At 35.8% G+C, this 12,416-nt stretch overlaps 1 protein-coding gene and 1 pseudogene across 1 annotated transcript; both read left to right on the top strand.

Annotated features, from left to right (window-relative positions):
- The first annotated feature begins 2,613 nt into the window (after positions 1-2,613).
- On the top strand, positions 2,614-6,942 carry LOC107685544 (neutrophil cytosolic factor 1-like). Its single transcript, XM_016482166.1, has 11 exons — positions 2,614-2,726; positions 2,844-2,924; positions 3,102-3,177; positions 4,102-4,267; positions 4,457-4,518; positions 4,609-4,731; positions 5,323-5,430; positions 5,541-5,658; positions 5,769-5,882; positions 6,003-6,169; positions 6,547-6,942. The coding sequence occupies exons 1-11, from the start codon at positions 2,655-2,657 to the stop codon at positions 6,690-6,692; spliced, it is 1,233 nt and encodes a 410-aa protein (XP_016337652.1). The 5' UTR covers positions 2,614-2,654; the 3' UTR covers positions 6,693-6,942.
- An 878-nt stretch (positions 6,943-7,820) lies between these two features.
- Positions 7,821-12,416, top strand: part of LOC107685599 (Williams-Beuren syndrome chromosomal region 16 protein-like) — an 8,576-nt pseudogene continuing 3,980 nt past the window's right edge.

Raw genomic sequence — 12,416 nt, 5'->3', positions numbered from 1 at the left:
TGCTCATAGAGAACATCTGCATTAACTGTAAGCCAACAATGACATAAACTATGAAAAACAAAACAATGAAGTTGAAGAGGTTATGCCAGCTCTTTATAAAGCATAATATAGATAAACTATATATAGGGCTATAGTATATATGAAGAGTTTGGTTCCAAAACGCGATAAATGCCATTAAAAAAAAAAAAGTGAGTTCCCGCCAAAATCAGTATTGTATCTGGTAGGTATTGAAAAGTCAATTTTTAATTTTATGTAAAATGCGATATCTGCCGTGTTATTCTGTCATGTTTTCTCCCTATCTTTCCAAACTGCTACAAACACCAGTCTCGGGTTTCTCTCTCTGCAGAATGCCATACATCTGCTCAACCAATCACAGCGCACCATTCCACGCACTGTAAACAGTAACTGACAAGCTACACAATATAGATCTGTCTTTAACACAGTCATTTTAAAGGGATAGTTCACCCAAACATGAAAATCCTATCATCATTTAGTCACCCTCAAGTTGTTTCAATTCGAGTCTTTTTTTTCTTCTTCTACTGGACACAAAATAAGATATTTTGAAGAATGAGTGTAACCAAACAGTCTCTAGTACCCATTGACTGCCATAGTATTTTTTTTCATGCTGTGGAAGACATTGGCTACCAGCAACTGTTTGATTACAAACGTTCTTTAAAATATCATCTTTTGTGTTCAACAGAAGAAAGAAATGCATACAGGTTTGGAGCATCTTATGGGTGAGTAAACAATGACAGAATTTCCATTTTTGGGTGAACTACTGTAACTCATTAAAAAACATTTTGTCTCTAGTACAAGAGGCAAGTTATTTATTTTTCATTGGCTCACCATAAAAGAACATGACCACTTGAAAAATGAGTTTGTTTTTACATTTCCTTCCTTCTCTTTTTCAGTAAACAAGGACATCTAAAGACAAAGATGTGAACATGAGGAACTGCTCATAGAGAACATCTGCATTAACTGTAAGCCAACAATGACATAAACTATGAAAAACAAAACAATGAAGTTGAAGAGGTTATGCCAGCTCTTTATAAAGCATAATATAGATAAACTATATATAGGGCTATAGTATATATGAAGAGTTTGGTTCCAAAACGCGATAAATGCCATTAAAAAAAAAAAAGTGAGTTCCCGCCAAAATCAGTATTGTATCTGGTAGGTATTGAAAAGTCAATTTTTAATTTTATGTAAAATGCGATATCTGCCGTGTTATTCTGTCATGTTTTCTCCCTATCTTTCCAAACTGCTACAAACACCAGTCTCGGGTTTCTCTCTCTGCAGAATGCCATACATCTGCTCAACCAATCACAGCGCACCATTCCACGCACTGTAAACAGTAACTGACAAGCTACACAATATGACGTCTCATCAGTAAAGCCGGTTCCGTTATTGGTAGTAAATCGCCATCACCAGCTTTCAGATGGAGCGGCATTTACTACACAGAGCCGTAGTTCACTGACAAGCTACACAATATCACGTTCATAATCGCAGATGAATCGCCTTCGATTATGAACGCGATATTGAATAGCTTGTCAGTGATCTACGGCTCAGTGTATTAAATGTCAACAGTTTCAGTATGAAAAATAACTTTTATATCGATTCAATGGATTTATTGCATTTTGGAAAAAATGATCAGTTTTTATAATAAATCTTTGAAAATCAGGTTATAATGTTATTATAACCTAAAGATGCTATTGTTCAACAGAAGAAAGAAATGCATACAGGTTTGGAGCATCTTATGGGTGAGTAAACAATGACAGAATTTCCATTTTTGGGTGAACTACTGTAACTCATTAAAAAACATTTTGTCTCTAGTACAAGAGGCAAGTTATTTATTTTTCATTGGCTCAAGTTAAAAAATATAGATGTGAATCATTACCCTAAATTTTTTTAATTGGATGAATGAAACATTTTTTTCAGTGTATGTAGTATTTTTATTGTTCAATTGATTTATTGTAATTATTATTATTAATTGTATTTTCCCCATTGCCCCTTTAGCATCTTTCTAGAAAGACCAATACAGTTCCTTAAATAGGATTAAAATCACAAAAAAAAGCTGTACAATTAATACATGGGGCCCCTTCCTTAAACATTTCTGTAATCGTTTGTGTACCTGCCAAGTGTTCTTTACGTTTGTCTTCCTGCATTTAAAGGTGGCTCCTAAATTGTTTTATAGGTGTATATTGTTATAATACCAAGTAATGTTCTGTTCTTAGGCTGGGCTTGGGGGTCTTTACTAATTATCTTTCTAGTGTTTTAATTTACTTTATTGATTGATTAAATCAATTGACTATTTTCCTTCAAATACATTAATTAAAATATGTACTATTGTCTATTCTGCAAAATAGTGTCTAGTGTAAATACATTCTTTATCATCCAAAATATGTTAATTATCATACATAAATAAAGTTAATTACACTTACTGTAAAATGTTAAACACATAACTAATTCTGGAGTTTCCTATCTGTATTTCATCATCAGGTTGTGATGACCAGGAGTGAGAAAGGAAGTGCTTGAGTGGTCGCCCCTCCCACTGTCATAGTCTATAATAACTCTATAAACCACAGGTGATCATAACAGCAAAGCAGACTCTCTTATACCCCTTCACTTCGTGCTCAGACCTCTTGTTGTGCAGGATGGCTGAATCTTATGTGCGACTCGTGGAACTGTTAGGCTTTGAGAAAAGATTATTCCCCAGCCAGCACTATGTAAGTAAGCTGCTCCAAAATGGTGAAGTACAGAAAACAAGTGTTTTGAAGGTTGTCAAGGATGTTTTAGTTATAAGATATAGTAAAACTGTTTCTTTTTCATTCCTTGTACTAAAGGTGTACATGCTCCTGGTTAAATGGAGTGATCAATCTGAAAAGCTGGTGTACAGGCGCTATCCAGAAATCCACACATTTCATGTAAGTCTCGTTTTCTATTCTCTACAATTGAAAGTATAGTAGAGTGTTACGTTTCCCTTTCCCTACCTGATTTCATTTGATTTCATCACTGCAAGAATTTCCTGTATTTGTATCTATGCCATATTTATATAAAATGATTTTCTGTAACCTATAATCAGTTATTTTTTATTTTGACAGAAAACTTTGAAGGAAATGTTCCCTATTGAGGCAGGAGACATTGAGGCAAAGGACAGAATCATTCCCACTTTACCAGGTAAAGGCTTTTGTGATTAAAGCACAGATCTTCAGCTCATTTGACCCATTTTCAGAAAGAACAAAACGACATATCATAAATGATTTACTAAGTTAACAGCATCTACAGACTTACGGCAAGCAATAAATGTGTCATCATAATGTGATAATTTCGTTTTTCAGACAATACAGAAATAGGTTTTGGTTCTCAATGTTCCTAAGAGAAGAGGAAACACCTGCTTAATGTCAAACATATCAGATATATACGTTTATTTATTTAGAGGTCATGAAAGGTGCCTGACACGTAATGTTAAAAGAGATCTATTTGCATGTCATGCATTGACATGTCTTGTTTTTTTTTTGTATGAGTTTCAGTTCTGCAAAAGATTTTTTATGGGGGATAAGCTGTATTTTCTTTGGACTTTCCAGCATTGCAGGCAAGATAGAGATATTGTAATCATGAGGTCAAAAGAGTTTGTGCAACATGACCATACCACAGTGTTGAATTTCTCACACTGTAACACTGATTTGTGACTCAGTGTGTCGTGTAGTGGTAGTTTACATAATATACAATATATAATATACAAGAATTACAAAATGTGTCATATGCAGTATACACTGAATAGCCATTTAAATGTACTGTTATAGCAGGCAAAATAAATGTTGGAATCATTAAGTCAAAAGTGTTTGTGCAACACGACCATACAATAGAGTTGCCTTTATTAAAGCAGCACTATGTAACTTTTTCTGTGTTCAAAATTTGCAAAATGTATATAATGAGCGAGTACATCATGAATTCCCGCGGAAGAACATTCCAACCGGAGCTGCTTCTCTAAGTTTGTGTCTATGTTGCAAATTTTGAAAACAGAAAAAGTTACATAGTGCTGCTTTAAGACAATACAAGTGAAACGTTCCATCTGATGATCTGTAATTAAATCTCTCTCAGCTCCTAAATGGCTCGACAACCAGAAAACGACAGAGACGAGGCAGGTGACTCTCGCTGAATACTTTCGCTCTCTTCTCAACTTGCCTCCGAAGATCTCCCGCTGTCAGCTTGTACGTGACTTCTTCAAAATGCGGTCTGAAGATGAAACTCCACCAGCACCCCATCCGTAAGTCTGTCAGGTTAAAGTTAGCTGGAGCTGTGGCTTAGTGGTTATTCACATGCTCTTACAGTACATGATATTCACTGATCATGTCCCTACTATAAATTTAAAAAGGCCATAAAAGAATAAAATGTGAAACTGCAACTGTGCTTTTTTACTACAGAAAATTTCTTTTTTACTTTTCCCTTTCTATAGATACAAAATAAATGAGACATTCATTATGTCCAGAAACAGAGCACGGAGCAACACCACATCAGGTAAGATCAAATTCTACTTTTGATATAATTTATCTGCAAATGCCTTATACCATTTCCCGAAAGGTTTTATAGCTGTTGTTCTTTTTGCAGAGATCACAGGCCCTATCATGCTTGAGAGCTACAGAGTGATCGCAGACTACAGCAAGAGCTCAAAGTATGAGCTCTCTCTAAAGATGGGAGACATGGTGGACATTGTGGAAAAAAGCCCAAATGGTGAGCAGGATGTAAAATATGGCTGTACTATATAATAATATATATATTTTTTTATTAACAATTTGAATTCAAAATACAATGACATTTTAATAGTAGATTATATACAATAATAAAATTAGTATTATATAAAGAAATGAATACTTTTATACTTATATAATCAGCAAGAACAAGATTAATTTGATCAAACGTGACAGTAAAAACATTTATACAAAATGTTTGCTTTTTTTTTTTTTGCCACAAACATATTAATTAAACAGAACAGTTTTTAAAATTGATCATGATAAAAAAAAAGTATTTTGATTTGCCATCACAGGAATACATTTCACTTCAAAATATAATAAAATAGTTATTTATTATTATTATTGTACTGTATTTTTTTTTAATCAAATACAGCCTTGGTGAGCATAAGAGACTCCTTTCAAAAATTTGTAAGAAATCTTATACCAACCCCAATCTTGTGAACATTAGTGTATAATATATAATATACATGTTAAATTACTTACTAATACTCACGTAGCGCTCTTCCCACATTTTCACATATTAGTAAAGGGAAAAGCAGGTCTGAATAGTGATGTGATCTGATGTTTACAGGCTGGTGGTTTTGCCAGTGTGAGTCCAGGAGAGGCTGGGTGCCTGCTTCATATTTAGAGCCTCCGGATGGAGCAGATGAATCAGAGGAACCAGAGCCTAATTATGCAGGTTAGTGTGTTTTGCTATGTTTACTGCCACTGATATGAGACCCAAAACACTATTTTGGGAGTGATTAATTATGCTGTTTGTATTGTACTGATGATATTTACCCACGACAGGAGAGCTCTACAGAACCACTAAAGGGTATAAAGCTGTTGAAGAGGATGAGTTGACTCTCGAGGCAGGAGAGATGATCGAGGTCATCCATAAACTTCTTGATGGGTGGTGGGTGGTCAGGTATGAGTCAACCTCTCTAAATTGAACTTAATGGTGTTTTGAAACAATCGAAATGCTTGCAGTCATTTGATGAGTCATAATTGAATCAGAGTCCCAAATGTCTTATACAGGAAAGGAGAAGATACGGGCTTCTACCCATCTATGTTCCTGTGCAGGACGGGAGAGAGGAAAGAGGTGGATGCTGAGAAGGATGTGGTCAGTAGAGCAACACCACCACCCAGAAGGTAGAGCAATATGTCTATGAAACGCCACACATAAGATAATAATAACTGAACACTTTGGTTGATCATAATTTACAAAATATCATACTAAAACTTTTTTTTTCAATTTATTTTGGCCAACAGGTCTACCATTCGCAATGCCCACAGCATCCATCCTAAGGGACGTCAGCGAATCAGTCAGGACAGCTATCGAAGACAGAGTCGACGGTTCTTACAGCAGCAAGGAAGACTAAACTCCCAATCCAGGAATGTGACACGATCTCCACTGCAGGAGAGGAAGACAAACAGAGGTGTGCATTCTCCATAAAGAAACATAGTGCCTTATAGTGGGATATAGCAGACAGATAAAAAAATTATATATTTATGCAAATATTTTTCTTCTTTATTATATTTTTTGCTTATATATGAACACTAATATATCTATCAATGATATAGATAGATTTTTGTGTACCGATTGCAGGTTTTACAGTAATTCTATAATTACATTTACATAATTATTTCCTCACACAGTAACTGTTCCATTCGTCTCTTTATGTGGTTCTAACATTAACGCATTGCCTGCCAAATATGTAGCTCTGCTTGACAAAGGTTTTGAAAAGATCAGTTTTACAGACCAGGATATATATATATTTTTTGCTTAAAATGTATTCTGTTTGTGTTTATGTAGAGAACATCGTAAAATCAGGCTCTCCTCAAGCAGAAGATCTAGATAAAAGTATTCCAGTCATTCCTCCTCGGCCCAGTCCTCAGCTCATTCTGGAGCGCTGCACTGAGAACACATGCAAGAGAATCAGCATCCATGAGGCCAACTGAAGTGATGATGATGATGTGTTCAATCTTGACTTGAATCTGTGTTAAAAATGGTCACAGGCATTCAGATACTTGTTTATACAAATGCTCTGTTCATTCCTGCTTAGGTCAGAACCTGTTATAAGCTATGCGTTAGAGATTTTATACATGTAACGTTTATGTCATATTCCAGTATGCATTTTTATGACTTGCTGTGTTTGTTACTATTCTTGATGTTTTTGTAAACAGTGACAAATAAGTAAATAAATCATAATTTGCCAATCAAATGCATGGTGATGATATGATGTCAAGAAGAAATTCCATTGCGCTGGGAGATGGTCAGTTGGTAATATAGTACATGATTAACATATTTATATGCCATAACTTCCTATAAAAAGTAGGCTACTGTGGCATCAAATGGTAATGTCATATTAATTTACCACATGCCATGGTAGCCTACTACCAAAGTTCCTGTCCAAAAACCCTCGGCAGTGCCATGGATCTTTGGTACTTTCTGGTAATGCACGTTTGCTCAACTTTTCTTTGTGTACAGGAACAAAATGAACGAAAAACAGAAAACTTACTCGAATATAATTGAAAACACAGGACACGTCCGTCCTCTGTCGGTCACTTCGACAATTACTTTACTAGTGTGTGTGTAAGAGTGGGCACAGTGGAAAGTAAAGGGAAAAACAGCAGAGAAGAGACTATTTTAACCAGATTAAGAATAGGACACAGTAAATAGCACGCTTTATATGATAGGCAAACACCCAACAGGACTTTGTGATCAGTGCCAAATACCTGAGAATGTAGAACATGTTTCAAAATATGAAATTCAAAGGATGATCTTGGTAAAAAACATGGCGGAAATAGGATTAACTGGACGTGGATTAAAGAACATACCTTACTGGAATGCAGTAGGAGCGGACAAGGAATTAAACATTCGATTTGTGTTTTTGACTAAAACGGGACTAATATCAAGAATATGAAAACAAAAACAAAACAAGATGCTGTATATGGGAAGCTACTAGCTCCAGACGATGGCGGTAATGCAACACCAAGGTTGCAAGCGGCCGTTAAAACCAAAAGAAGAAGAAGTAGTTTGCGTGTACGTCATGCGTCACACGTCTTACGTCACAGTTCACACGGTGAGCTGTCATGGCTGCCTCCACAGAAAACATGTCTGAGCAGCATAAAACACAGAGTAGACGAATTTCACATTATATTACTGTGTATGTTTCATTTCAGCCGCCGAGCCAGTTTGGAGAGTCGCAGATATGCTCATGTGTCAATCATATTATGTGATAGGAAGTATTTGAAGCTGTGTGTCAAATAAATTATAGAGGATTTTTCGATCATTGAGCGTGAGTATTGAGTTCACCAAACAAAATAGAGTACAGAATGCTCTGGTATTAAAAAGTGACGTGACATGGTGACGTGGCCAAGTATGGTGACCCATACTCGGAATTAGTGCTCTGCATTTATCCCATCCAAAGTGCACACACACAGCAGTGAACACACACACACACACACCGTGAACACACACCCGGAGCAGTGGGCAGCCATTTTTTGCTGCGGCACCCAGGGAGCAGTTGGGGGTTCGGTATGGTGCCTTGCTCAAGGGCAGCTCAGTCGTACTGAAGGTGGGAGAGAGCGCTGTACATTCACTCCCCCCACCTACAATCCCTGCCGGTACCAGACTCGAACCCGCAACCTTTTTTTTTTTTTCACTGTATAGCTTTTATATAGCTATACAGTGTACTTTATATATATTTTCAGCATCCATTACTCCAGTCTTTAGTGTCACATGACCCTTAAGAAATTAATCGGATGTTTTTTTTTCCCACTGTATAACTATTATATAGCTATACAGTGTACTTTATATATTTCATATACATATACCATGGTGTTTACAAGGTGTGACCAAAAGTCATGTTAATATTACTTTGTAAATGTGATTACCATATTTATGTATTTATTGTTTTACATGCTGCTCCAAGAGAATACCAGATATAGAACTACCATGATGAATGCTACATAAATAAAAAATAAATTTAAAATCATGCTTATGCCATGGTATTTCATGTTAGTGTTGGATAATCCTCTATTAATTTCACTAATATTCAGTATTGGTATAAAGTATATCAGAGTTTATGTTGGAATTTTGTGTATTATGCAGGTGACTGTCATAATGGCTTTAGTCAGCCTTCGCTCCTGTGGCCGTCGTGGTTTTCATCTGGGTCTCCGTGCGTATGCCACTCGACCAGTTGGCACCCCGAGAAAGCGGGAGCAGCAAGATGACACCCCCGTGTTCCAGTATGTGCGGCAACACAGGAAGCCCCAAGGGAAGGTGTTTGTGTGGGGCTTCAGCTACACTGGAGCTTTAGGGATCCCTAGCTTTGTAGTGCCGGACAGTGGCAGAAAAAAGCCCAGGAAGTACCAGCTCACACTTTACCGCCTGGATACTGAACAGAAGGTGATGTTCTACTTAAACAAAAAAGTACCAAAAATGCGAGAAATGTGATAAATATTTTGAACACTGCTGTTAATATTGTTAATATTTATTTAATGTTTTGAAGAAGTCTTATATATCTACATTTTTTTTGTTAAAAATACAGCATTATTCTGAAATATTATTACAATTTAAAATAACAATGTTCTATTTTAATATATTTTAATGTGTAATATATTCCTGTGATGGCAAAGCTGAATTTTTAGTGTCACATGACCCTTAAGAAATTAATCTGATATTTTTTTTTTTACTTTATCATTAAAGTATTGCTTAATATGCTTGTGGAAACCGTGATGTGTTTTATATAATTATTTAATGAATAGAAAGTTCAAAAGGACAGCAGTTATTTGAAATCTTTTGTATCATTATCAATGTTTTTACTGACACTCTTGAACAATATAATGTGTCCTGGCTGAATAAAAATGAAATAGTTTTTTTTGAATGGTAGTATGTTATGTTTGTATTTTGGTAGATTTCCTCAGCAGCCCGTGGATATGGCTTCACCTTATTGGCATCTAATAGCAGAGATCTGAGCAAATTGTGGGGCATGGGCCTTAATAAAGACTCCCAGCTGGGCTTTCAACGTACTCAACACGACCGACGTAAGAAACCCCAAAATACCATTGCACTCCTGTCAGTAACTCATATGCTCACGGTAAAGCATTTCCATCAGTGGTTTGAAATAATTACCACATTAATTCCAAGGTACTTTAAAAAACACTGCAGTTTCGTGATACTTTTTTGTTGGGGAAGTAGGGTTGTTACAGTAAAACTTTTCTTCTCTGTTCTTCTCTGATGGTAGCTAATGTGAAAGTGTTCTTCAGCACTTCCTACTGAACATGCCATGGGAAGATTCATGTAGTGGCCGTTGATGATCCACTCAGTTCCTCTTTAAAGGAATGAGCTGCCAACTGAATCTACTGGAACCATTACAACCATCACCAAACTTTCTTTTCCTCAAGAACATTGTCTTGTGTTTGCAGATGAGAGTTACGACTATGTCCTGTAAGCATCTCCAGTGTCTCTTCCGCTGGTGAACCCTCAGGAGACACGAGTGCTGCAGGTCTCATGTGGACGTGCTCACTCACTAGTGCTCACAGACTCTGAGGGAGGTCAGCAAACACTACTTTGTCGTATAACCTTTCTGCGATTTATTGTCATTATAGAGCAACTTTCTGTAGCGTGAGGTCTTTTCAAAATGATTAAAATTGCATTTATAGGTGCTCAGGTTCTATATAAAGTCAATAAATTTCAAATAAAATGAAATCATTGTGCTCTAGTGTGATGAGTCCTTCATGTCTCTCTTTCTCGCTCATTAGTTTTCAGCATGGGTAATAATGCTTATGGGCAGTGTGGGAGGAAGATTGTGGAGGATGAAGTGTACAGGTTTGTCCTTCAGCAGTGTAAGTCCAGTGTTTTTCACCAAAGGACTCTATTTCACATTATGTTGTGGTGGCTAAACCAAAACAATTTCTTTCCCTGTATCCCATTAGCTTTATATTTTAACTGCTGTTTATGTCTGTTTTATTTCATTAGTTGCTTGGAGTGAAATGATTATTCAGCATGACGGGGAAATGCTCGTCATTGTCCCTTTAAAGTTTTTGTGGGTTTATGATTTGAGCAGTAACATTAGAGGCAATCCTATCAACTCAAATACTAACCATTTTAGCCAAGAAGAGCATGGTATGTACTCTGGTTTCATTTGCTAATAAACTTTCTGAGCATAAAGCTTAAGCTGCTTTTATTGAAATTTTATTTGAGAATGGCAATCCTTTTCTTCTGTTCCCTGCAGTGGCAGTCATGTTGTTCACAAGATTGAGGGCTTTGACAGTCGAGTCACCCAGGTATGTAATGACATTTAATACTTTAGCATGATACAGTACATTGATGAATTCATAGCTGATGGTAAATGCAACAATATCAACATCTAAATATATTTCTTACAGACTCAACATTCTTAGTAGTTATAATAATTCCTAATCTAGTTTTCTACTCGCATTCTTCTGATGGAAATTCACAGGTATCGAATTTGAATCTCAGAAGTCCTATTGTGTCATTTCAACCCAAAATCAAAAGAAATAATTACCCTATAAAAAGCTGGGGTTATATTCAAACACAATTAAGCAGTTTCAACTAGATAATAAATGTTTCTTGAGCAGCAAGTCAGCATATTAAAATGGTTTCTGCAGCATCGTGTGACACTGAAGACTGAAGTAATAGCTGCTAAAAATTCAGCTTTGCCGTCACAGAAAAAAATACAAATGTTAAATATATTATTAAATTACAAAACAGCTATTTTATAAAGTAGTATTTCACAATTTTATGGTATTTGTGATCAAATGAATGCAGCGTTTATGTACATAAGACTCTTCTTTCAGAAACGTTTGAATGGCAGTGTTCATTATATTTTACATAGACTATAAAAACTGATTTAAGGACAATTAAGATTTCTGTGCACTGTGACTCATACTCAAATATGAAAAAATATAAATATTGTAATAAAAAAAATTAAATGGTATTAAAATTGTAAAGTACATTTGTCAAAAACATTTGACAGTATACTATATCGTATTTTTTTTGTATTACATTTTTTTTATTTTATTAATTTATTATTTTTTATTATTTTTTTAGGAAAATGAACAGGATGACTTTTATGAGTAGATTACATGTGTTGCCTGTCATTAGGATAATGAGAATTTGGGGTTAAATGTGTTTAATTACTTTAATTACCATGAAAATAGTAATTAATAAGCTTATTTTTCTTTATGTAAAATATGATTTATTGCATTTATGCAATAAAAAATATGCTATTTTCTTGGAATTTGGGGTGAAATATTACCTTGACATTTTTTCACGAGTCTCACTCCATCTGTCCTGCTCCTCTCGTCCTGTAGGTGGCTTGTGGGCAGGATCACAGTCTGTTTCTAACAGACAGAGGCTCAGTGTATGCCTGTGGGTGGGGTGCAGATGGACAAACAGGTTTGTTTCACCATCCTTCTGTCATTATCTTTGTCTCTTTTCTTTCAGTCCCTCTTTTTGTTCCACTCCATTATGAAACCCACCTCTAGGCATTTTCCAAAAAATGTATCCAGACAAACTCGGTGACTCACGGCTCATACTTGTACACATAAGACTATGTGACCCTTCCCTCAGGATTAATGTCTCTGGTATGTATTTTAAGGTCTGGGCTATCACAACAAGGCCTCCTGTCCAGTACCCGTCGGAGGAGATCTGGC

The sequence above is a fragment of the Sinocyclocheilus anshuiensis genome, unplaced genomic scaffold (genome assembly GCF_001515605.1).
Source record: "Sinocyclocheilus anshuiensis isolate Anshui unplaced genomic scaffold, SAMN03320099.WGS_v1.1 scaffold705, whole genome shotgun sequence".
NCBI lineage: Eukaryota > Metazoa > Chordata > Actinopteri > Cypriniformes > Cyprinidae > Sinocyclocheilus > Sinocyclocheilus anshuiensis.
This window is presented reverse-complemented; position numbering and strand designations above follow the sequence as displayed.